This window comes from Hyperolius riggenbachi, chromosome 11 (assembly GCF_040937935.1).
Source record: "Hyperolius riggenbachi isolate aHypRig1 chromosome 11, aHypRig1.pri, whole genome shotgun sequence".
NCBI lineage: Eukaryota > Metazoa > Chordata > Amphibia > Anura > Hyperoliidae > Hyperolius > Hyperolius riggenbachi.
This window is the reverse complement of record NC_090656.1, coordinates 129,709,664-129,735,669: the sequence shown is the minus strand read 5'-3', so window position 1 is coordinate 129,735,669 and position 26,006 is coordinate 129,709,664. Positions and strand designations below refer to the sequence as shown.

At 47.2% G+C, this 26,006-nt stretch overlaps 1 protein-coding gene across 3 annotated transcripts in view; it reads left to right on the top strand.

Annotated features, from left to right (window-relative positions):
- The window catches only part of SLC25A22 (solute carrier family 25 member 22), a 219,944-nt gene that overhangs the window by 95,500 nt on the left and 98,438 nt on the right, over window positions 1-26,006 (top strand). For all 3 annotated transcript variants that reach the window (XM_068260274.1, XM_068260276.1, XM_068260275.1), the window contains exons 2-3: window positions 937-1,039; window positions 4,939-5,064. In XM_068260274.1, coding sequence (XP_068116375.1) covers window positions 1,020-1,039; window positions 4,939-5,064 — 146 coding nt within the window. In that variant the 5' untranslated portion in view covers window positions 937-1,019. The remainder of the gene's footprint in view (window positions 1-936; window positions 1,040-4,938; window positions 5,065-26,006) is intronic.

Below are 26,006 nucleotides of genomic sequence, written 5' to 3'. Positions count from 1 at the left end.
GGCTGCGGGGATGCCGCTGCTCAGCGGCTATCATGTAGCAAGCCCTGGGCTCGCTACATGATTAAAAAAAAAAAAAAAGGAAGTGCTGTGCTGCCCCCTTGCCACGGGAATTGGACCGGCAAGGGGGTTAATTATGCTGCCACGGTAAACGCACCAGATATCTAGGCTTCCACACCTCCTACACTCCCCAAATGTTCAGGGTAGAGAGGGGACCCCCCGAACTACCTATGTGCCAAATTGCAGCCCTTGAGCCCCACTGGTTCCCGAGATAGTTTTCTGTAATCTACCTCTGAAACCAGCGGGGCTTGGGGGGCGGCAATATGGCACAGATGTAGTCTGGGGGGTCCCCTCTCTACCTTGTGTAGGAGTGTAGGAGGTGTGGAAGCGGAGATATTTTGGGGGATTATATTTAAGCTCCCACTGAGCATGTGTGAAAGGTAGTGTGGAAGAGAGCTTCCGAGCAGCACGATCAGACATAACACTTTCAAATGAGGTTATCTGCCATGGCAGTCATGTGACAAAGGGGAGAGATCAAATTACAACTCGTGAATAGACATAACTACATAGAGGGTGCATTTCTTTATGTTTTCCTTCTGTGCTGTACAAGAGTTCATGTCTACTTTAAATGCGCACATGGATCTAGATTGTACAATCAGACTGTACCATATCCAGCTTTGCACAGGTCACTTTGCAAGCCTACAGAAAGCATTGCTCTCCTAGTATTTCAGGTATGGTACTAGCATGCATGATGGAATTTGAGTGGGAAGGCTGCACTTTCCCTGAATGGGTTAAATATAGAGAGAGATTCTCACTTGGGTGAGAGAGGAGGTGTGTGCAGCAAGCAGCTCTTGAGCAAAGTCTTCAGGTAGATACGGCGGGATTAGCAGGATTGCTTTACTTCAATGAATAGCAAGTCTTTGCTTTCTTCTTTCATAGAAACTTGTGGAATCCGCAGACCAGACCCGTCGCAGTGCCAGGAGGAAAGACCTTGATTTTTATCTGAATTAGGTCGTAATTAAATGGCTGATAAACAAATTAGGTGAGTACAATACCCTCCAGTGTGCAATATGCTGGGTGTAATGCCAGGCTTTGCGTTCTAGGAAATCTCATTTATTGTAGCTGTGCCAACTGTTATATTGCTATATATATGTATATATATATATATTTATGCCTCTGTCCCGGGAACTGTTCATATGCACTTCAGATTGCACGTTTTGTATTCCCCATCCTAGGCTGAGTTTATTTTTCCAACTGATAGGAGATCAAGGTTCATAGTACACTGCTGACAATCTTTCTATGCAAGCACATAGCAGCAGCAGAATGGCCCAGATTAACAGCATCTCTAAAGGTGGCCACTAATGACACAATTTGCCGAACGATCATTTATGAATGATTCTTCATATGAATGATCAGAAACGATTGTTTGGGACCACTAATGGACAAAACTCCCCCAACCAATCTGATCAGATTAATGAAATCGGTCCATAAATAAGATTTAACCTAATCTGATCGGATTGGTTAGGAGATCTTTGTCCATTAGTGGTCCCAAACAATCATTTCTGGTCATTCATACGAAGAACCGTTTGTAAACGATCATTCGTCAAATTATTAGTATCATTAGTGGCCACCTTCAGCCTCATTTCCATGTGCACAGTACGGGACATGCAGAAATGAATTAAGATGAAATAGGGCCCTAGGCAAGATCTTGGCCAGTATTGATGGTCACCTGGCTTTTTTTTAGTAAGATTTGGTGGGGACTAGCATCCACCAGGCCCCTAGACTCTCTCGAGGCCCTAGGCAACTGCCTCGGTTTGCCTTGTGGATGATCCAGCTCTGGGGAAATGCAGGTGGCACTGCACTGCTCTACATTTTTACCCGATGCGGTTGCAATCCCATTAATTTGTAATAAATGGGATCACAATCATGAATGTGCAGGAATGCAGGGGCAACCATGCATTGCTGCAATTATCAGATGGAAACTTCATAAAGTGCAGTCCATACACTGTCTGATGTCAATGCAGATCGCTTAGCAGCACATTGCCGAAAAAGCAGCTTAAATCACACACATGGAAACGAGGCCTAAGGGCCCTTTTCCACCATCGCAAAAACGCAAACCGCTAGCGATTTTACAATCGCTACGGTTTGCTTTTTAACATAGGAATCGCGGTAGGTCATTTCCACTACCGCGATTCGTTTTTTTGTCAGGAACGCGAACGCGCGGCGGAGCGATATTTGCCGCGATTTTGCTATGCAGTGCATAGCATAGCAAAATCGCGGCCGCAAAACGTCGGGGAATCGCCGGTTTTGCGATTCAGCAATCGCTAGTGTTCAGCGTGAACGCTAGCGACTGCAGGTGGAAAAGGGCCCTTAAGGCACAAAGTGCTGCTCATATCCATCATTATCCAGCGTCTAAGATTTCTGGAATCTAGAGTGCGCACCTATTCAGATCCAATGTTGATTGGCCAATGTTACCACTTCTGTGTAATAAGAGCTTACCTGCACAAATCTGTTCTTATTATTCAGAATCTGCTGGCTCCCATTTCTATATGAAACGGGTAAAATTGGATGTGTGCACGCACCCATAGAAAGCTTTCAAACAATCTCCAGTACTCCTCTATCAGCTGACTTTCCCGTTTCCACTCTACACTGCAGTCATGTTTTGAAAGTAGAGAATCCACTAGGGATCTGGCGATACTGTCAGCATCCCTTGTGGATTCTACAAAGGGGTAGACGCCTGAGAGACAGGACGAGAGCGCACAATTTTTACATTATAAAGGGAAAATAATAAGGCAAATGATACAGTGAGGAACAGTCATGTAATTTCTAGCAGATGGCTAAAACAACTACTAAATGTTTTATTCCGGATCTCCACCATTTCCACTAGATGTGCTTCGATGTGATTGCTGTAGCGCTCGCATTTTGCCGATCGCATGGACTTTTTTTTAAAAAAAATACTGTGCCTAGTGTTGCTTTGTTTCCACTAGTGCTCTGCATTTTTTTTAGAGTGATTGTTTTTCTGTCTCATCTAGTGAAGCTGAATGGAACTTGCAATTACCGGCACTCCAAAAATCACTGTACATTTTACAAAAACACACAACATCTGCATTGCTCTACCTTGCAAGACTGATCTCATTCAACTATACTGAGTTGGATAGCACTCTGGATTGTGCATCAGTGCCTTGTCAGAACACAGTGCTGTGCAGCACATTAGTATTGCCATTGGACAATGCTGTATGTACACTCGTGTCCTAGTGTATTGCACATTGACCTCCAAAAATTACTAACTTATTGGAATAGAAACTGCTTTTATATGCATCTTCCAACACCACAATGCCTCAGCACCAAGAATCACTGCTTCACAACGGGTGCCTTAGTATTAGCCAAGTAACAAGTGCCTTGTTATTAGCCAGGTAGTAGCACTGCCTCACAACAGGTGCCTTATTATTAGCCAGGTAGTAGCTCTGCTTCACAGCAGGTGCCTTATTATTAGCCAGATAGTAGCTCTGCTTCACAGCAGGTGCCTTATTATTAGCCAGGTAGTAGCTCTGCTTCACAGCAGGTGCCTTATTATTAGCCAGGTAGTAGCACTGCCTCACAACAGGTGCCTTATTATTAGCCAGGTAGTAGCTCTGCTTCACAGCAGGTGCCTTATTATTAGCCAGATAGTAGCTCTGCTTCACAGCAGGTGCCTTATTATTAGCCAGGTAGTAGCTCTGCTTCACAGCAGGTGCCTTATTATTAGCCAGGTAGTAGCACTGCCTCACAACTGATCCTTTATTATTAGCCAGGTCATAGCACTGCTTCACAATGGGTACCTTATTATTAGCCAGGCAGTAGCACGGTCTCACAGCAGTTGCCTCATTATTAGTCAGGCAGTAGCACGGCCTCACAGCGGTTGCCTCATTATTAGCCAGGCAGTAGCACGGCCTCACAACAGGTGCCTTATTATTAGCCAGGCAGTAGCACCGCTTCACAATGGGTGCCTTATTAGCAAGGCAGTAGCACAGCCTCACAGCAGTTGCCTAATTTTTATCCAGGCAGTAGCACAGCCTCACAGCAGTTGCCTTATTATTAGCCAGGCAGTAGCACGGCCTCACAGCAGTTGCCTCATTTTTAGCTAGGCAGTAGTACGGCCTCACAGCAGTTGACTCATTATTAGCCGGGCAGTAGCACGGTCTCGCAGCAGTTGCCTCATTATTAGCCAGGCAGCAGCACGGCCTCACAGCAGTTGTCTCATTATTAGCCAGGCAGTAGCACTGCTTCACAATGGGTGCTTTATTATTAGCCAGACAGTAGCATGGCCTCACAGCAGTTGCGTTATTATTAGTCAGGCAGTAGCATGGCTTCACAACAGGTGCCTCATTACTAGCCAGGCAGTAGCACGGCCTCACAGTAGTTACCTTATTATTAGTCAGGCAGTAGCACGGTCTCACAACAGTTGCCTCATTATTAGTCAGGCAGTAGCACGGTCTCACAGCAGTTGCCTCATTATTAGTCAGGCAGTAGCACGGTCTCACAGCAGTTGCCTCATTATTAGTCAGGCAGTAGCACGGTCTCACAGCAGTTGCCTCATTATTAGTCAGGCAGTAGCACGGTCTCACAGCAGTTGCCTCATTATTAGCCAGGAATAGCACGGCCTCACAATAGGTGCCTGATTATTAGCCAGGTAGTAGCACGACCTCACAGCAGGTGCCTTTTTATTAGCCAGGTAGTAGCACTGCTTCACAATGTGTGCCTTATTATTAGCCAAGTTGTATGTTTTTGCAGTTCTGGCCAAACCTCCTCCTTCATGTGAATGTAATCTAGCATTTGCAGAGATGTGAAAATCACGAGAGGTGGGCATCCCTGCACTTCCGACATCAGAAATATTATTGTAAATGATTTTAGGTATGCTTTAAACTGAATTTCTCACCATTGTTAATTCCCTTGTTCCTGCAGTTTGCCTGCCAAGCTTATAAATGGAGGAATAGCTGGACTGATTGGGGTTACCTGCGTCTTTCCCATTGACTTGGCTAAGACTCGACTACAAAACCAGCAAAATGGCAGCAGAATGTACACCAGCATGTAAGTGAAAGTTTGCAATGTGGCATAAAGATGTAAAAGAACCATATTACAATAGAGTCTCATTTCATTGGCGCAGATGGGGATTGTCTGATGCTCGATATGTGTTCTTGACGGTTGCTTGCGAAGTCAAGCAATGGGCACAAAATTAACACTAACTGCCATCTCCCCAGAAGAAATGCAGAACCCAGCGCAGCGGAAACAACTTACAATTCCTCCTGCACTGGTCTGCTTTAGTCCTGTAGCCCCCAGCTGCTTTGCTGCATCCACTTTACATGGCTTCGATGTGTCACATGACCTGATGACACGCCGGGGAGCCGTACAAGGATGCAGCGAAGCAGCTGGGAGTTGCAGTACTAAAGCAAACCGGGGCCCAAAGGATTTGTAAGTCATTTCCGCTGCGCTGGCTTCTGCAAACTTTAAAAGGAATGCCCCTATCCATCCTGGGCTGTTGTTGCCTCTCCCAACTTTTTGAAACATGTTATTTGCTTCAAATTTTAAATGAGCTTATCGAATAGTTTTTCATAAAACAACATATTTTATGAGTTTCAACATTTGATATGTTGTATTTGTATTAATTTTAAATAGATATAGGGTATGATTTACCCTAAGAAGTCACTGCCTCAAGTTTTCATTTGCATGTAACGCAGGGTCCCTACTGTTTTGGAAATTTCTGCATACTACTGTGCATAATACAGGTGGTAAGAAGCGGTACTATATACCTATAGTGAGATAAGGATATGGTGAGATCATTTATGAGATTGGTTTAGTGCATCGGGGCTGGTGTCTGCATAAAACAGTGGAGCTGTGAAAGAGATAAAAGGCTATCACAACTTAGTACATGTAAATAGCATGTTTTTGTTATAAACTGTTCTTAATCACCTTTTTCCGGCACCAGCAACTCATCAGCAAGAGTTGCACACACGACTCATCACAGCAAGCAGGAGATAGACTTTCTCAGATAGATACAGTTCATCATATCCTAGCCACGCCAATCTTCATGTTGCGTTACAAGCTTCTTGATTAAACTTCCTGCTGAAGTCAATCAGGTACCTTCTTTCTAAACTACGTTACACTAGACTACCTATGTACAGCATACATTATATCAGATTACATATAGAATGAAAATACTTAGAGGTCCTAGTCAGCATTTAGAGCTAGTGTGAAAGTAAGAAGCAGAGTGAGCTCCGATCGCCCACCTGGGTTTTAATACCGACTAGGAAAGAGTTAAATGTGACATCATCTTCGCCATCCCCTAGACCAGACTATTGGTTGAGCCCCCTCGTGGTGTCATAATACCCACCTACTCGATAAATATTCAATGTCACTTCTCCCTTACTTACTGGAATTTGGTAATTTATTTTGGTAAACATGGCCTATGTTGATTGTTCTTGTGGCGTACACTGCGGACAAGCCTTTTACCTAAACTCAGGCCAAATAACTGAGGCCTACTTAAATTATAACAGTTTTAAGTTTAATCATCCTAACATACTCATAAAGTTTTCGGCCCCTTTTACCCCAGCAGGCTAAACCTGCATTGCGTTATCCTATTTTGCTGCAAGAGGCCGCAAAAGCAATGAAAGTCTATGGAGACTTTCACACTTATTGCGCTCCCTTGATAAGAAGTCAATACAACAGTTAGATTGACTTCTTACCAGTCTTGTCAGCTGTTTGAACAATAGCAAAAGACTTGTTTTAGGTGTTTCAACTTGTTTCACAAAAAAAGTTGTATGGGGCTTAACGGACAAGTTTGGTAGATACCGGTAGTTGGTAGGTGTGTATGAACCTTTACAGTAAACAAACAGTACAGGCCCTAAGTAAACAATGAGATCTCTTTTATTTGAAACAATGGAGACATTACAGCAGGAGTTCAGGCACAGTGTTTTATGTGCATTTAAAAGAACATTGTTGTAAAGTAATGATGCTTAAACATTTCTATAAATCTGTTGTGGTTTTGCAAACTATAAAAAGAAGATTCCAGCAATTCATAAGGGCAAAGTTATCAAAGCAAAGATGGTTCTTGTTTCTTCCTATTTAATCACAAGTGGAAGAAAGTAGTCATCTACATGTGTAAATTAACTACTTACAAAATAATATGTAAAAAGAGAACCGAGAGCCCAATATAATGTAGTAAGTCCAATAAATTGATTAATGAAACGAGTATAGAGTAATACTCACAAACCAGGGTTCCCTCCAGGCAACCACTGTGTAGGCAGGTAGGGAGATTTTCCTGTCCCCACTCAGGATTAAGAAGTCGCTCTCTGTAGACGTGAAAAAAAGGGGTATCCCCCTCCACCAAGGGTGGATATTAGATGTATTGTAAAGAAGAACAGAGGCGCCAAAAGGATAAAAACAATACTTAAAAAGTTTAAAAATTGCTTAGGAGGCAGTGGTGGACTCACCTCCTGCAAGCAGACACATAGGCTGTGTATTCAAGACAAGGTATGTTTTACTGGTACACTCCAGGGAATAATCGCAACGCGTTTTGCAGGATAAACCCGCTTCATCAGGCAAATACAGGATAGGAGTACACGACAGCAGAGTGTCCGGGTAACAGATGTTACCTGGACACACTGCTGTTGTGTACTCCTATAGTCATAGTCGAATGTCCTACTATATTATTATTATGTATTTATATAGCACTGACATCTTCTGCAGCACTTTACAGAGTATATAGTCATGTCACTGACTGTCATCAGAGGAGCTCACATTCTAATCCTACCATAGTCATTGTCTAATGCCCTCCCACATTATTATTATGTATTTATATAGCAGTGATATCTTCTGCAGCACTTACACTTACAGAGTACACAGTCATGCCCTTGGCTGTCTTAAAGGACAACTGAAGCGAGAGAGATATGGAGGCTGAAATATTTACTTCCTTTTAACCCCCTTGCCGTCATAATTCTTTCCAGATTTTAGGGTCTAAAAGAGGTGCCATTTTTTTTCCACTCTTTCAGACCCTAAAACCTGAAAAACATCATTCTGGCAGGGAGATCAGCAGCAGAATAAAAAATTTACCTTCCTGGACTCCAGCGCTGCAGTTTTCACTTTGACCACAAGATGGTGCTAATATACATATAAACAAACCTCTATATTTCTCTAATATAGAGAAGTTCGTTTTAAATATTAGCCCTGCCCCAGATGACGTCACACCGCCGCTGCGATTGGCCGTCGGGTCCCCGCAAGAATAGCAGGGACATGGGGATCCCGGCGGCCAGGGAAAGACTCCGCTCTGCTGGGGAGAGAGGCTGGAGTCCCGCTTTGTAGCGCGATCGCGCGCGGGACTCCAAAACTAAAGCGAAAGCACTGCACTGCCTACCCCGACCTGAGCTCGGGATCACCGCTAGCGGCTACCCCGAGCTCAGGTCAGGAATACCGCCAGGGAGGTTAAGCAATACCAATTTCCTGGCTATCCTGCTGATCCTCTGCCTCAAATACTTTCAGCCCTAGACACTGAACAAGCATGCAGCAGATCAGGTGTTACTATAATCACATTATTGTCAGATCTGACAAGATTAGCTGTATGCTTGTTACTGGTGTGATTCAGACACTACTGCAGCAGAATAGATCAGAGGCACTGCCAGGCAACTGGTATTGCTTAAAAGGAAATAAATATGGCAGCCTCCATATCCCTCTCACATCAGTTGTCCTTTAATAGGAGCTCACAGTCTAATCCCACCATAGTCACAGTCTAATGTGTTACCATATTATTATTATGTATTTATATAGCACTAACCTCCTGTTTATTTTATAGGGAAACAAGTCTTTCTAGTTCAGGAAGCCTGTTTCACATAAGCCTTATGCAGTAACAACCTGCTTCAGCTATGTTTCCTTCCTCCCGAAATTCACAAGAAATTCCCTAAAAAGCCTGCTAATGACTCCGCCCCTGACTCCACCCCCTGTCCGTCCAAAACATGGGGTGTCCAGATTTTTTGGCCATTTTGTCCAGGAAAAATGAGAAATTGGGTTGGCAACCCTGGTCCACTAACAGGAGGGAGCACTCCATGGGAAAGGTTAAGGAACACAATTTGATTGTTCCCTTCCCATTAGAGAACCCAACTAATTGCATGAATCAGATCTGCGGTCCATCGTTCAGGAAATTGGACCATAAGTGGACACCTTTAAAGAGGATCTGTAACATCAAAAGATCCCCTGGGGGGTACTCACCTCGGGTGGGGGAAGCTTCCGGATCCTAATGAGGCTTCCCACGCCGTCCTCTGTCCCACGGGGGTCTCGCTGCAGCCCTCCATACAAGATGACGTCATTATTTACCTTCCCGGCTCCTGCGCAGGCGCTCTGACGGCTGTCGGCTCCGAACTACACGGAAATACCCGATCGCCGTCGGGTCTGCTCTACTGCGCAGGCGCAAGTTTCCGGCGCCTGCGCAGTAGAGCGGACCCGACTGAGATCGGGTATTTCCGTGTAGTTCGGAGCGGAAAGCAGCCACAGCGCCCCCGCTGGAGCCAGCAAAGGTAAATATTGATTTTACAGTCGGGCCTGTCGCCGGCTGTTCGGAGGGCTGCAGCGAGACCCCCGTGGGACAGAGGACGGCGTGGGAAGCCTCATTAGGATCCCGAGGCTTCCCCCACCCGAGGTGAGTACCCCCCAGGGGATCTTTTTGAGGTTACAGAGTCTCTTTAAAGCTATCACTACACCTTACCTCACTCAGAGGATTCTCTCACAGACTGCTCTGATTCTGTGAATACAACCTATCACTTGTTTTTGATCAGGTTTAGTAGGAAACTGCAAGCTCTTTAGATCGTTAAAGAGAATCTGTACTCTAATATTCTTACAATAAAAAGCATACCATTCTATTCATTATTTTCTCCTGTGCCCCTCTGTGCTGTTTCTGCCACTCTCTGCTGCAATCCTGGCTTGTAATTAACAGTTTTAGGCAGTGTTTACAAACAAACTAACCAGCTTCTAATAGGCTCAGCTAAGCATAGTGTATGAGTCATTCAGAGTATGCAGGGGGCCTGCAGAGGGTGTGTATCGCTTCTACCAATCACAAGCAGCCCTGCACATTCCACACAATCAAGCTTTAGCCCGACAAACAGGACAGAGGAAAGATACATTGATTTATTACAGAGACAGTGCAGTTAGGAAAGACTGCAGTAAGCCAGAGCAGATTAGAACAGGCATAGGAACTTATAGGATAGAAGAACTAAGGCTGAAAAATTTGTTACAGAGTCTCTTTAAAACAGTTCTGCATAGTTTCTAGAAACCTAAGATTTTCTCTCAGACACTATTGATTAACTGCTTCTGGACCGCGGTAATGGAAATCTATGCCCTGTTTGTGGCTGCTTATTCCTGACAGGGTGTAGATTTTAATTGCCAGGCTGGTCTCTTTCTCGCAGCATGACTGACAGCAGCTCCAACTGCCATGATGGCAGAGCTCTGTGAGCCGGTCAGGAGCCTCTTTCATTGTTTTACATGACAGGGTCAGGAGTCAATGAAAGTGGCTTCTGACCGGCTCACAGAGCTCTGCCGTTATTGCGATGGCAGAGCGAGGGGCATGCGGCGATGGGTGAGCGGCAGGTCTGTGCGGCGATTCATCAGAAAGCCCCATTTTGTGGTACCAGCAGTCTCTAGTCCTTAAGGGGCCAGAGACTGCTGGTACGGAAACGGTTAATGAGCCCCATAGTTCCATATCCACTTAGATATGTTTAGCAGTGTGCATTGCTTGGATCATTGCCAGATAGAGATGGCCCGAACGGTTCGCATTCGAACGCGAACGCGTGAACATCACTGGTTCGCGTTGGCAGTGAACCGCAAACTATATGCGACTTTGACCCATCCCCTATACTACATCATTAGGCTCAACTTTGACCCTCTACATTACAGTCAGCAGACACGTGGTAGCCAATCAGGCTACACTCCCTCCTGGAGCCCCACCCCCCTTATAAAAGGCAGGCAGCGTCAGCCATTTCACTCACTCATGTGGCTGCTGTAATTAGAGAAGAGTGAGCTTGCTGCAGAGAGACATAGGGAAAGCTTAGTTAGATGTTCTTATTAGAAAATTCAAGTAAATACAGCATGCAGCAAAATAAATAAAATAAAAGTATGCATCAAAAATAATTTGCAGGAACAACATAAGCATACAGAAATGTCTCCAAAACTGAAAAAAACAAAAAACTGAAGAGGAGGTACCCACTTACCTGCATTCATAAGACCAGAGACCGGACAAGAAATAAAGGAAAAACGTAACATGAACTACCACCTAAAAAGACGATAAACGCCTACATTACAACAATCGTACAAAAAACAACAACAAATACATTCAAACAGACCACTCACCTATGGGACTTTTACGCCCAAATAGAACCAAACTCATGGGACTTTTACGCCCAAAAAAGCGAAGACCTTATGAAAACACGAGACTAAGGACAACAAGAAGACAAGACAAAAACCAATATAACAAACGGGACAGTGAAAAGAGAAAAAAAAAACACAACCTAAGGACATAAAGAAGACGCACAAAGGAATAACTCCCTTTGTGCCTGCGGCCAGACTTCAAAAAATGGAAGAAAAATAGAAAAGGCTAGAGGTGTGGAAAAGAGACAGCAAAGCTACACCCAGGAAAGATTCCACCAAGTCAAGGAGGCTTGATGTTCTGCCACGCCAGAACCCAAGCCCCTCTCCCCAGCTTCTTTCTCTTCAAGTACAGAATCTTCCCAACCTCACCCAAAATGTTGTTTACCACCACCTGGACAGGCAAGTTTTTCTTTCTAATTGCTAAGTCGCAACGTGCCAACCATGTGTAACGTCTAACCACTAAACTAACTATATACAAAGTGCACAAATCAAAACCCTGGCGTTGGTTAAAAGCTCCATATGCCCATTCAGCATAACTAAGATGCTCCAGAAATGGGATACTGAGAACCCTTCCCACTTGTTTGTATACCTCTACATTAAAGGGGCATGACATCAGAAAGTGGTCCATGTCCTCCTCAACAGTACACTCCTGTTGAGGACAAACACGGTCCGCCATATTCCGACACTTCATGTTACCTCCAATGTAAAGCTTGCCCTGGAAGGTAAGCCAGGCAGTGCCCCACAATGTATTCGGAACACGCGGCGAGTTAAGCACTAGCAAGCCCTCCTCCAAAATTGCGCCTGGGCAATCCCTCAAGGCCAGTAGGTCAGGAAAGTAAGAGTCCACCACTCTAGCCGAAAGGACTTTCCTCTCAACCAGCTTGATGTCCTCCACCGTCAATCCCCACTGCAGCAGTTTCCTCATTTAAGGCATAACATAGGCCGGAAGATGGCCATGACATGCTCTCAAATTTTTCACCGGGTCACCGCTCTTCCAACTTCTAAGAAAAGGCTCACAGCAGGCCTGGAAAATACGTACCCTACTAGGTGGGCTCTCTGCTAGCATATTACCAAGACTGAATTTAATAGAAATCAGAGAGAAGAAAACAATCAGGTTGACCATCCCTAGGCCACCCACCCACCTAGTTTTGTAGGTAATGTTACTAGAGTTGGGCCGAACCTCCGATTTTAGGTTCGCGAACCTGGTTCGCGAACTTCCGCGGAAGGTTCGGTTCGCGTTAAAGTTCGCGAACCGCAATAGACTTCAATGGGGATGCGAACTTTTAAAAAAAAAATAATTATGCTGGCCACAAAAGTGATGGAAAAGATGTTTCAAGGGGTCTAACACCTGCAGGGGGGCATGGCGGAGTGGGATACATGCCAAAAGTCCCGGTGAAAAATCTGGATGTGACGCAAAGCAGCGTTTTAAGGGCAGAAATCACATTGAATGCTAAATGACAGGCCTAAAGAGCTTTCAAACATCTTGCATGTGTATACATCAATCAGGTAGTGTAATTAAGGTACTGCTTCACACTGACACACAAAACTCACCGTGTAACGCACCGCAAACAGCTGTTTGTGTAGTGACGGCCGTGCTGGACTGGTGCGCACCATGGCGAGAGTGCAGGTTTTGGTGGCTTTACAGCCCATATGGTCGCCTGGCTGATGTAGCTGAATGACAGAACAGTGACTGTCCAGCTGATCAAATTTGGTCTGACCACAATGAGGCAACGTCCTTATTATCGTGGGTGTGCCCCCCGAGACACTCATCTAGGCGCCGGTCATTGCTTCATTGTGATACGCAAGCCCCTTCACCACGGCAAGGTAATGATCACGAAGGGGAATGGGCGCATGTACATGCCTTTTCTTTTGTTGTTGCAGCTGCCCGCAGTGCAGCCAGAAAAATTAGGCAGTCATGTACACGCACCAGAAAAATTATTACAGCGGCCGCTGCTAGCAGCGGCCTAAAAAATTCAGCAATCCGCCTGGAGTCCCGGACCCTGTTGGTGGTGGCGGAGAAGGTAGTCAAGCGGCCTGCAGGCAGACATGCTGTGTGGAGGGACTGGGAGCGACTTAGTCTTCTTGGGGCAGGCCAGGCGGCCAGTCACACGGCGTGCAGGCAGAGATGCTGTGTGTGCGGGGACTGACTTAGTCTTGGGGCGGGCAGCAGCCCTCCGGGATCCATGCCTCATTCATTTTGATAAAGGTGAGGTACTTAACACTTTTGTGACTTAGGCGACTTCTCTTCTCTGTGACAATGCCTCCAGCTGCGCTGAAGGTCCTTTCTGACAGGACGCTTGCGGCAGGGCAGGAGAGAAGTTGGATGGCAAATTGGGACAGCTCTGGCCACAGGTCAAGCCTGCGCACCCAGTAGTTCAAGGGTTTCTCATCGCTGTTCACAGCAGTGTCTACATCCACACTTAAGGCCAGGTAGTCGGCTACCTGCCGTTCCAGGCGTTGGTGGAGGGTGGATCCGGAAGGGCTATGGCGAGGCGTTGGACTAGAGAACGTCCGCATGTCCGACATCACCATGAGATCGCTGGAGCGTCCTGTCTTTGACTGCGTGGACACGGGAGGAGGATTAGTGGCAGTGGTACCTTGCTGGCGTTGTGCCGTCACATCACCCTTAAAGGCATTGTAAAGCATAGTTGACAGCTGGTTCTGCATGTGCTGCATCCTTTCCACCTTCCGGTGAGTTGGTAACAGGTCCGCCACTTTGTGCCTGTACCGAGGGTCTAGTAGTGTGGCCACCCAGTACAGGTCATTCCCCTTAAGGTTTTTTATACGGGGGTCCCTCAACAGGCAGGACAGCATAAAAGACGACATCTGCACAAAGTCGGATCCAGTACCCTCCATCTCCTCTTGCTCTTCCTCAGTGACGTCAGGTAAGTCAACCTCCTCCCCCCAGCCGCGAACAATACCACGGGAAGGTTGAGCAGCACAAGCCCCTTGCGATGCCTGCTGAGGTTGTTCTCCTGCCGCTGTCCCCTCCTCCTCCTCCTCCTCCCCCAAAGAAACACCTTGCTCATCATCCTCTGAGTCTGACTCGTCTTCTGCACACGACTTCTCTTCTTCCTCCTCCTCCCCCCTCTGTGCTGCCGCAGGTGTTGAGGAAACAGCTGGGTCTGATGAAAATTGGTCCCATGCCTGTTCCTGCCGTAACGGTTCCTGGTCACGCTCATTCACAGCTTCATCCGCCACTCTACGCACAGCACGCTCCAAGAAGTAAGCGTAGGGAATTAAGTCGCTGATGGTGCCCTCACTGCGGCTCACCAGGTTGGTCACCTCCTCAAACGGCCGCATGAGCCTGCATGCATTTTTCATCAGTGTCCAGTTGTCGGGCCAGAACATCCCCATCTTCCCAGACTGTTTCATTCTACTGTAGTTGTAGAGGTAGTGGGTCACGGCTTTCTTCTGTTCTAGCAGGCGGGAGAACATGAGCAGGGTCGAGTTCCAGCGAGTCGGGCTATCGCAAATGAGGCGTCTCACCGGCATGTTGTTTTTGCGCTGAATTTCCGCAAAGCGTGCCATGGCTGTGTAAGACCGCCTCAAATGCCCACAGAACTTCCTGGCCTGCTTCAGGACATTCGCTAAGCCAGGGTACTTTGCCACAAATCTTTGAACCACTAGATTCATGACATGTGCCATGCAGGGTATGTGTGTCAGCTTCCCCATATGCAAAGCGGCAAGCAGATTGCTGCCGTTGTCGCACACCACGTTGCCTATCTCCAGGTGGTGCGGGGTCAGCCACTCATCCACCTGTTTCTTAAGAGCAGCCAGGAGAGCTGCTCCAGTGTGACTCTCCGCTTTGAGACAAGACATGTCTAAGATGGCGTGACACCGTCTTACCTGGCATGCAGCATAGGCCCTGCGGAGCTGGGGCTGTGTAGCTGGAGAGGAGAACTGCCACTCAGCCAAGGAGGAGGAGGACAGCGAAGAGCATGTAGCAGGAGGAGAGGAGGTGGCAGGAGGCCTGCCTGCAAGCCGTGGAGGTGTCACAATTTGGTCCGCTGCGCCCTGCTTGCCATCGTTCACCACCAGGTTCACCCAATGGGCTGTGTACGTAATGTAGCGGTGCTGCCCGTGCTTGGCAGACCAGGCATCCGTGGTCAGGTGTACCCTTGACCCAACGCTTTTCGCAAGAGATGACACCACTTGCCTCTCAACTTCACAGTGCAGTTGGGGTATGGCCTTTCTCGAAAAATAAGTGCGGCCTGGCATCTTCCACTGCGGTGTTCTGATGGCCACAAATTTACGGAAGGCCTCAGAGTCCACCAGCCGGTATGGTAACAGCTGCCGAGCTAACAGTTCCGCCACGCCAGCTGTCAGACGCCGGGCAAGGGGGTGACTGGCCGAAATTGGCTTCTTCCGCTCAAACATTTCCTTCACGGACACCTGACTGCTGCTGTGGGCAGAGGAGCAGGAACCGCTCAAGGGCAGAGGCGGAGTGGAGGAGGGTGCCTGTGAAGGTGGAAGGGAGAAAGCGGCAGAAGCAGATAATGCACCTGATGGAGGAGGAAGAGGAGAAGGAGGGTGGCTTTGCTTTTGTGTGCTGCTGCTGCTTTTGCTCAGGTGGCCATCCCATTGCTGTTTGTGCTTTTTCTCCAGGTGCCTTCGTAAGGCACTTGTCCCTACGTGAGTGTTGGCCTTTCCACGGCTCAATTTTTGTTGGCAGAGCGAACAGATGGCTTTGGTCCGATCTGAGGCACACACATTAAAAAATTTCCACACCGCTGAGCCACCCTGGGATGTGGGTACTATGGGGACCTCAGCAGCTGATGCTGAAGGGCAAGTTGGCTGGCTGTACATAGGTGGCGATACATGGTGCTGGACTCTGCCACCAGCTGTTTCTGATGAAGAGCTGCCCCAGCTTCTTTCAGCAACTTCTCTCCTCCTACTACTCTCTGACTCCCCCTCTGAACTGTCCCCCTCTTCATCTCCTCTATTGGGAACATACAGAGGATCCCTATTACCGTCATCATCGTAGTCCTCCTGCCCAGCTTCGCTTGCTTCAGACAAATCCAAACTTGCACCATCAGTAGGTCCTTCATCCTCCTGACACGTTACATCCATAGTGTTGCCGCGTAACTCAGACATATGAGCTGGTGAAAATTCATCTGGCTGTAACAACAATGGCTGTGCATCAGTGATTTCACCACTAAATAATTCTTGCGAAGTGTCAAATGCAGCGGAAGTGGTGCTAGTAGTAGCGCTGGTGGCTGAGCAAGATGAGGTGTTCTGTGTCGCTAAATACTCAACCACGTCCTGACAATCTTGGGAGGTGATGGGACGTGCCTTCTTCCGAGCACTGTACTGTGGGCCAGGTCCACACGAAATTACATTTACACGACCTCGCGCAGACCTGCCGGGTGGCCTTCCTCTGGCTCTGGCACTACCTCTTCCTCTACCTGTTTTGTCCATATCGGGTATGCACGGAGTGGTATATCACACTGCGTGCACTCACGTAGGTAGGTGGGTTCACTTAACTGCACAGGTATGCGCACTGATGCGGTGGGTCCACTGAACAGAACAGGTATGCAGTGGCAGGTTCACTGAACAGGTATGCAGTGGTGGGTTCACAGCACAGGTATGCAGTGGTGGGTTCACAGAACAGGTATGCAGTGGTGGGTTCACAGCACAGGTATGCAGTGGTGGGTTCAATGAACAGGTATACAGTGGCGGGTCCACTGAACAGAACAGGTATGCAGTGGCAGGTTCACAGAACAGGTATGCAGTGGTGGGTTCACAGCACAGGTATGCAGTGGTGGGTTCAATGAACAGGTATACAGTGGCGGGTCCACTGAACTGAACAGGTATGCAGTGGCAGGTTCACTGAACAGGTATGCAGTGGCGGGTTCACTGAACAGGTATGCAGTGGTGGGTTCACAGCACAGGTATGCAGTGGTGGGTTCACTGAACAGGTATGCAGTGGTGGGTTCACAGCACAGGTATGCAGTGGTGGGTTCACAGCACAGGTATGCAGTGGTGGGTTCACAGCACAGGTATGCAGTGGTGGGTTCAATGAACAGGTATACAGTGGCGGGTCCACTGAACTGAACAGGTATGCAGTGGCAGGTTCACTGAACAGGTATGCAGTGGCGGGTTCACTGAACAGGTATGCAGTGGTGGGTTCACAGCACAGGTATGCAGTGGTGGGTTCACTGAACAGGTATGCAGTGGTGGGTTCACAGCACAGGTATGCAGTGGTGGGTTCACAGCACAGGTATGCAGTGGTGGGTTCACAGCACAGGTATGCAGTGGTGGGTTCACAGCACAGGTATGCAGTGGTGGGTTCACAGCACAGGTATGCAGCCAGACAGGAACAAGTTAAGCCTAACTAATCTTTCCCTGAGAGACAGTCTGCAGCAGCTCGCCCTACTCTCACTAACGCAGGCAGCACACGAGTGACCGTAATGGCCGCCGCTGCCTGCCTTATATAAGGGGGGGTGGGGCTCCAGGGGCTAGTGTAGCCTAATTGGCTACACTGGGCCTGCTGACTGTGATGTAGAGGGTCAAAGTTGACCCTCCATGTGCATTATGGGGCGAACCGAACTTCCGCAAAGGTTCGCCTGCGGGACGCGAACGCGAACCACTGAAGTTCCCATGGAACCGTTCGCAGGCGAACCGTTCGGCCCAACTCTAGTTACTACGCACAGGGTTCACCTTGTTCCCCCATAACATCTGGAAAAACAAGACGTTGATCCTATTATACAGTGATGCTGGCAAAATTGTAACATAGCTAACATATAACAAGATTGGTACCAGTTAGGTTTTAATCAAGTCAACCCTTTCTCTAAGAGTTAAATTCCAACTCTTCCAACGAGCTACTTTAGCGCTGACATCACTCAGTTTGCTTTCCCAATTTTGCAGGCCGTAGTCGCCTGGGCTAAATTTGATGCCAAGGATTTTAATTTCATCTTGAGGCACGGGAAAGGAACCGGGAAGTACAAAGGACTCTTCAGCTTTACCCATCCAAAAAGTTTCACACTTATCTGGATTGATTTTTGAACCGGATGCCAATGAGTACCGAGTGATCTCCTCAGCAACCACCACTGCTTCCTCTGCCTTTGAGACCACTACAGTAACATCATCAGCATAAGCCACTACCTTTAGAGGCAAGACACCAGGGAGGCCCACGGGAACCCCACTAAGCGTGCTGCCCTCTATCCTTCTCACGAAGGGGTCGATGGCAAACTCATATAGCAGAGAACTCGGAGGACAACCCTGGCAAACCTCCCGAAATCACCTCAAAAGGCTGGCCAACCCATCCATTGATGAGCAGGAAACTTTCAGCCTCTTTGTACAATGTACGTAGCCAATTAATAAACCCGCCCTGCAAACCGTATACGCTAAGTAGTCGCCACAGATACTCATGGTTGACTCTATCAGAAGCCTTAGACTGATCCAGCGTTAGCAAAAAATTTCCCTACTCCCTATTTCCCTAGCTTTCCTATTTCCCTAGCCTTCAGCCCTGCAACATTCCAGGATTTCCCGGACAGCCAACAGTGCTGAGAGTGTACTCCTACCTGAAACAGAGCAGTGCTGATGGCGGGGAAGGACATCTGTTACCTGGGACAAACGCCAGAGTAAAATTTTTGCCAAGATCTTCCTGTCGACATTGAGAAGGCTAATGGGATGCCAATTCTCAATCATCTCAGGATCACGACCTTTTGATAATCACTGCAGATTGTCTCATGGAGGGCGGTAACTGGCCCTCAGCAAGACAGTTGTTAAAAGCACCAGCAAATTAAGGGGCCAAGATAGACGCAAAAGCCTTGTAAAACCTGGCCGTCAGTATCTGGACCCGGGGTCTTTTTAGATGCGAGACCACCAATGGCCTTCGCAACTTCCTTTACAGTGATCTCCATTGTCAAATCTGTGGTAGAAACATCAACCTCTCCCAGACCAGTTATGGAGGCCAAGAAGTCTTCCATTCTCGCCTGGTCAAGTGGCTTCCTCCCAAGCAGATCAGCATAAAACTCTCTAGCAATGGACAAGATCCCCGACCTGGACTTTGCCAGAGATCCCGATCCATCCCAGAGACCATTGACCGTCTTAAGCACTGAACTTTGTTTGAAGTTCCGGTAAGGGTCAGGCGAGTGGTATTTACTATGATCCCTCTCCAGAACCAAAGAAGCCAGCCGGTCAAACTGCTGCTGTCTGAGACGAAGTTTGACCCCAGAGATCTCCCCCGGATCTCCACCCTCAGAGAAGAGTATGTTCAACTTCTCTCTTAGATGCTGGTAAGCAACATTCTTATCAATGCTTTTATGGATTGCTAAAAAAAAATAATCTAACAACACGTTTTTTTACCTCTTCCCACCACTCAGACCTATTGTTAAAGCAGTACAGGATGGAAACCTGTGCATGACAAAACTCCTCAAAGGATTGTCTCACTTTTTCTTCCAGTAGCAGGGACGAATTCAGTCTCCAAATACCCCTACCTCTGGGAGGAGCATCTGAAGCATTCAAGCACACCGATAGAATAAGGTGATCAGAGAACTCCACCGCCAACAACTGGTGAGTTGAGGTAATGAGGTTCTCCGAAACAAAAAAATCCTATCTATTCAAGACCTGCTACTACCTCTGATAAAAGTGAACCCCATGACCTGTCCCTAGCCCTAGTGACAGTGTTAAAATCACCACCCAGGACCACTAGGTAGGAGGTAAAAAAGAATGGCCTGACCTGTGTAAAGAGGCGCTTCCTCTCCCCTCGAGATTTGGGGTTAGCATAGATGTTAATAAGCCTGAGGTCCTGCACCCTCACACAGACGTCCAAGACCAGACACCTCCCCATCTCTAACTCAATTACTCGCCGGCATGTTACCATGCTCTAAAAAGAACTGCCACACCACTACCAGGCTCTCCCGCTAGAGACTAAAAACTCGGACCAGCCATCCAGTCCCTCTCGGCCAACCAAAGGTCAGCCATAGAGGTGAGCCTGGTCTCCTGCAGGAAGAAAATATCAGCCTCAAGGCCAGCCAAAATTGAAACCGCCAATTTTCGAGCTCTGGGAATTTTAATGCTAGCAACGTTGATCGTTGCCAACATGAGAGGTGGGGGAGCAGCCATCAGAGTAGTTTAAGGTTTCCCTTTGTACTCCTTAAGACAAAGACAAAAAATTGAAAGCAAGTCACAACATTAACAAAAAAAGAAAAACATAGACACAAAGACAGTACCTCCTCAATTAGTGACAGCTCTATCTACCAATATATCCTCTTCCTCGGAAGAGAGAGGTCTTCCTGTTAAGACCCCAAAATGATTACTTAGTCTAACATCTTGTCTCCTCTGCTCCAGTTCTTCCCTTTGGACAGATCTTCTGTCCTGGGAAGAGGACCTACTCTTAGGCCCATTTTTCTTGTGAGACCTAAGTCTTTGCTCTAGATACTCCCGATCCTCCGCAGACAGAAGGTCTCTGCCTCGGGGTCTAACGGAAGCATTAGGCAAAACTGAAAACCCTGTAGAAGGAGGAGGGGGAGGAGGAAGGGGATCAGGATCTGGGGGAGGAGGAGGGGGAGGGAGAGGAATAGGTTGGGAAGCAGAGAAGGATCTGGGAATGGAAGAGGAATGGGTAATGGGGCGAGAAGGGGAAGGAGGTTTGGAGGAGGCAGGGGAAGGAGGCCTCTCGGGACCACCTGCCCTTCTCAGGCCTTGAGGGCCTAATGCGCTGAGCTTTGGGAGAAGAGCCTTCCCCACCATGAGCAGCATCCCTGATATGACCCCGACTGCCCAGGCCCAGACTGCCCTACAGGGGCCATGCTGGCTTATGGAGAACCAGGGGGAGGAGGCACAGATGAAGGTGCGACATCAGACTCAGGCACAGTAGGAGCAGGATCTGACCGAACAGAAACACTAGGACCAGACAATGCAACAGACTGGCTCTCCTCACCCATAGGGACCAACATGGCCTTCCTGAGATCCGAGGACATAGTGGCCCAGGAGATCGGGCATTCCGTGTAGGGATGTCCAAATTCAAAACAAAAGTTTCACTTAATCTTACGACAATCCCCAGATGATTGCGCAAAAAAAGTGGGATCAGCGCATCACCAGGCCGCCTCTGAATGGCCTCAGCTCAGAGATGCGCTGAGCCCCCCCAGAAACTGCAAACGCACCTTGAACCCAAACAGAGGCTCTGCATATACACCAAAGGAAAACTATTAAGTGGGAGCAGCTGACCAGAAATAAATCAATCAAACATAGCAAAGAAATGAACAGCGCTACTTAAAAACAGATGAGTGCTTACCTGCAAAAAAGTGCACACCCCACTCATGGGATTCAAATACACAATGAGCATACACATGACCTGTCTACCACTTGGAGGATGTTAGTTTCACTAACAATTTGCAATTTGTTAGGTACTTGTCCCTCCCACTGTCGAAGAAGTCTTTCCTCCATGGGAGGGGACCTAACACTAACTAAATTCTACCTATGCATATGCATAGCCTGGGCGCGCTACCAGTAGAATTGAGAATTGCGCAAAAAAAGTGGGATCAGCGCATCACCAGGCCGCCTCTGAATGGCCTCAGCTCAGAGATGCGCTGAGCCCCCCCAGAAACTGCAAACGCACCTTGAACCCAAACAGAGGCTCTGCATATACACCAAAGGAAAACTATTAAGTGGGAGCAGCTGACCAGAAATAAATCAATCAAACATAGCAAAGAAATGAACAGCGCTACTTAAAAACAGATGAGTGCTTACCTGCAAAAAAGTGCACACCCCACTCATGGGATTCAAATACACAATGAGCATACACATGACCTGTCTACCACTTGGAGGATGTTAGTTTCACTAACAATTTGCAATTTGTTAGGTACTTGTCCCTCCCACTGTCGAAGAAGTCTTTCCTCCATGGGAGGGGACCTAACACTAACTAAATTCTACCTATGCATATGCATAGCCTGGGCGCGCTACCAGTAAAATTGAGAATTGCGCAAAAAAAGTGGGATCAGCGCATCACCAGGCCGCCTCTGAATGGCCTCAGCTCAGAGATGCGCTGAGCCCCCCCAGAAACTGCAAACGCACCTTGAACCCAAACAGAGGCTCTGCATATACACCAAAGGAAAACTATTAAGTGGGAGCAGCTGACCAGAAATAAATCAATCAAACATAGCAAAGAAATGAACAGCGCTACTTAAAAACAGATGAGTGCTTACCTGCAAAAAAGTGCACACCCCACTCATGGGATTCAAATACACAATGAGCATACACATGACCTGTCTACCACTTGGAGGATGTTAGTTTCACTAACAATTTGCAATTTGTTAGGTACTTGTCCCTCCCACTGTCGAAGAAGTCTTTCCTCCATGGGAGGGGACCTAACACTAACTAAATTCTACCTATGCATATGCATAGCCTGGGCGCGCTACCAGTAAAATTGAGAATTGCGCAAAAAAAGTGGGATCAGCGCATCACCAGGCCGCCTCTGAATGGCCTCAGCTCAGAGATGCGCTGAGCCCCCCCAGAAACTGCAAACGCACCTTGAACCCAAACAGAGGCTCTGCATATACACCAAAGGAAAACTATTAAGTGGGAGCAGCTGACCAGAAATAAATCAATCAAACATAGCAAAGAAATGAACAGCGCTACTTAAAAACAGATGAGTGCTTACCTGCAAAAAAGTGCACACCCCACTCATGGGATTCAAATACACAATGAGCATACACATGACCTGTCTACCACTTGGAGGATGTTAGTTTCACTAACAATTTGCAATTTGTTAGGTACTTGTCCCTCCCACTGTCGAAGAAGTCTTTCCTCCATGGGAGGGGACCTAACACTAACTAAATTCTACCTATGCATATGCATAGCCTGGGCGCGCTACCAGTAAAATTGAGAATTGCGCAAAAAAAGTGGGATCAGCGCATCACCAGGCCGCCTCTGAATGGCCTCAGCTCAGAGATGCGCTGAGCCCCCCCAGAAACTGCAAACGCACCTTGAACCCAAACAGAGGCTCTGCATATACACCAAAGGAAAACTATTAAGTGGGAGCAGCTGACCAGAAATAAATCAATCAAACATAGCAAAGAAATGAACAGCGCTACTTAAAAACAGATGAGTGCTTACCTGCAAAAAAGTGCACACCCCACTCATGGGATTCAAATACACAATGAGCATACACATGACCTGTCTACCACTTGGAGGATGTTAGTTTCACTAACAATTTGCAATTTGTTAGGTACTTGTCCCTCCCACTGTCGAAGAAGTCTTTCCTCCATGGGAGGGGACCTAACACTAACTAAATTCTACCTATGCATATGCATAGCCTGGGCGCGCTACCAGTAAAATTGAGAATTGCGCAAAAAAAGTGGGATCAGCGCATCACCAGGCCGCCTCTGAATGGCCTCAGCTCAGAGATGCGCTGAGCCCCCCCAGAAACTGCAAACGCACCTTGAACCCAAACAGAGGCTCTGCATATACACCAAAGGAAAACTATTAAGTGGGAGCAGCTGACCAGAAATAAATCAATCAAACATAGCAAAGAAATGAACAGCGCTACTTAAAAACAGATGAGTGCTTACCTGCAAAAAAGTGCACACCCCACTCATGGGATTCAAATACACAATGAGCATACACATGACCTGTCTACCACTTGGAGGATGTTAGTTTCACTAACAATTTGCAATTTGTTAGGTACTTGTCCCTCCCACTGTCGAAGAAGTCTTTCCTCCATGGGAGGGGACCTAACACTAACTAAATTCTACCTATGCATATGCATAGCCTGGGCGCGCTACCAGTAAAATTGAGAATTGCGCAAAAAAAGTGGGATCAGCGCATCACCAGGCCGCCTCTGAATGGCCTCAGCTCAGAGATGCGCTGAGCCCCCCCAGAAACTGCAAACGCACCTTGAACCCAAACAGAGGCTCTGCATATACACCAAAGGAAAACTATTAAGTGGGAGCAGCTGACCAGAAATAAATCAATCAAACATAGCAAAGAAATGAACAGCGCTACTTAAAAACAGATGAGTGCTTACCTGCAAAAAAGTGCACACCCCACTCATGGGATTCAAATACACAATGAGCATACACATGACCTGTCTACCACTTGGAGGATGTTAGTTTCACTAACAATTTGCAATTTGTTAGGTACTTGTCCCTCCCACTGTCGAAGTGGTAGACAGGTCATGTGTATGCTCATTGTGTATTTGAATCCCATGAGTGGGGTGTGCACTTTTTTGCAGGTAAGCACTCATCTGTTTTTAAGTAGCGCTGTTCATTTCTTTGCTATGTTTGATTGATTTATTTCTGGTCAGCTGCTCCCACTTAATAGTTTTCCTTTGGTGTATATGCAGAGCCTCTGTTTGGGTTCAAGGTGCGTTTGCAGTTTCTGGGGGGGCTCAGCGCATCTCTGAGCTGAGGCCATTCAGAGGCGGCCTGGTGATGCGCTGATCCCACTTTTTTTGCGCAATTCTCAATTTTACTGGTAGCGCGCCCAGGCTATGCATATGCATAGGTAGAATTTAGTTAGTGTTAGGTCCCCTCCCATGGAGGAAAGACTTCTTCGACAGTGGGAGGGACAAGTACCTAACAAATTGCAAATTGTTAGTGAAACTAACATCCTCCAAGTGGTAGACAGGTCATGTGTATGCTCATTGTGTATTTGAATCCCATGAGTGGGGTGTGCACTTTTTTGCAGGTAAGCACTCATCTGTTTTTAAGTAGCGCTGTTCATTTCTTTGCTATGTTTGATTGATTTATTTCTGGTCAGCTGCTCCCACTTAATAGTTTTCCTTTGGTGTATATGCAGAGCCTCTGTTTGGGTTCAAGGTGCGTTTGCAGTTTCTGGGGGGGCTCAGCGCATCTCTGAGCTGAGGCCATTCAGAGGCGGCCTGGTGATGCGCTGATCCCACTTTTTTTGCGCAATTCTCAATTTTACTGGTAGCGCGCCCAGGCTATGCATATGCATAGGTAGAATTTAGTTAGTGTTAGGTCCCCTCCCATGGAGGAAAGACTTCTTCGACAGTGGGAGGGACAAGTACCTAACAAATTGCAAATTGTTAGTGAAACTAACATCCTCCAAGTGGTAGACAGGTCATGTGTATGCTCATTGTGTATTTGAATCCCATGAGTGGGGTGTGCACTTTTTTGCAGGTAAGCACTCATCTGTTTTTAAGTAGCGCTGTTCATTTCTTTGCTATGTTTGATTGATTTATTTCTGGTCAGCTGCTCCCACTTAATAGTTTTCCTTTGGTGTATATGCAGAGCCTCTGTTTGGGTTCAAGGTGCGTTTGCAGTTTCTGGGGGGGCTCAGCGCATCTCTGAGCTGAGGCCATTCAGAGGCGGCCTGGTGATGCGCTGATCCCACTTTTTTTGCGCAATTCTCAATTTTACTGGTAGCGCGCCCAGGCTATGCATATGCATAGGTAGAATTTAGTTAGTGTTAGGTCCCCTCCCATGGAGGAAAGACTTCTTCGACAGTGGGAGGGACAAGTACCTAACAAATTGCAAATTGTTAGTGAAACTAACATCCTCCAAGTGGTAGACAGGTCATGTGTATGCTCATTGTGTATTTGAATCCCATGAGTGGGGTGTGCACTTTTTTGCAGGTAAGCACTCATCTGTTTTTAAGTAGCGCTGTTCATTTCTTTGCTATATAATCCCCAGATGATTGCCCGAACTCCCGACACC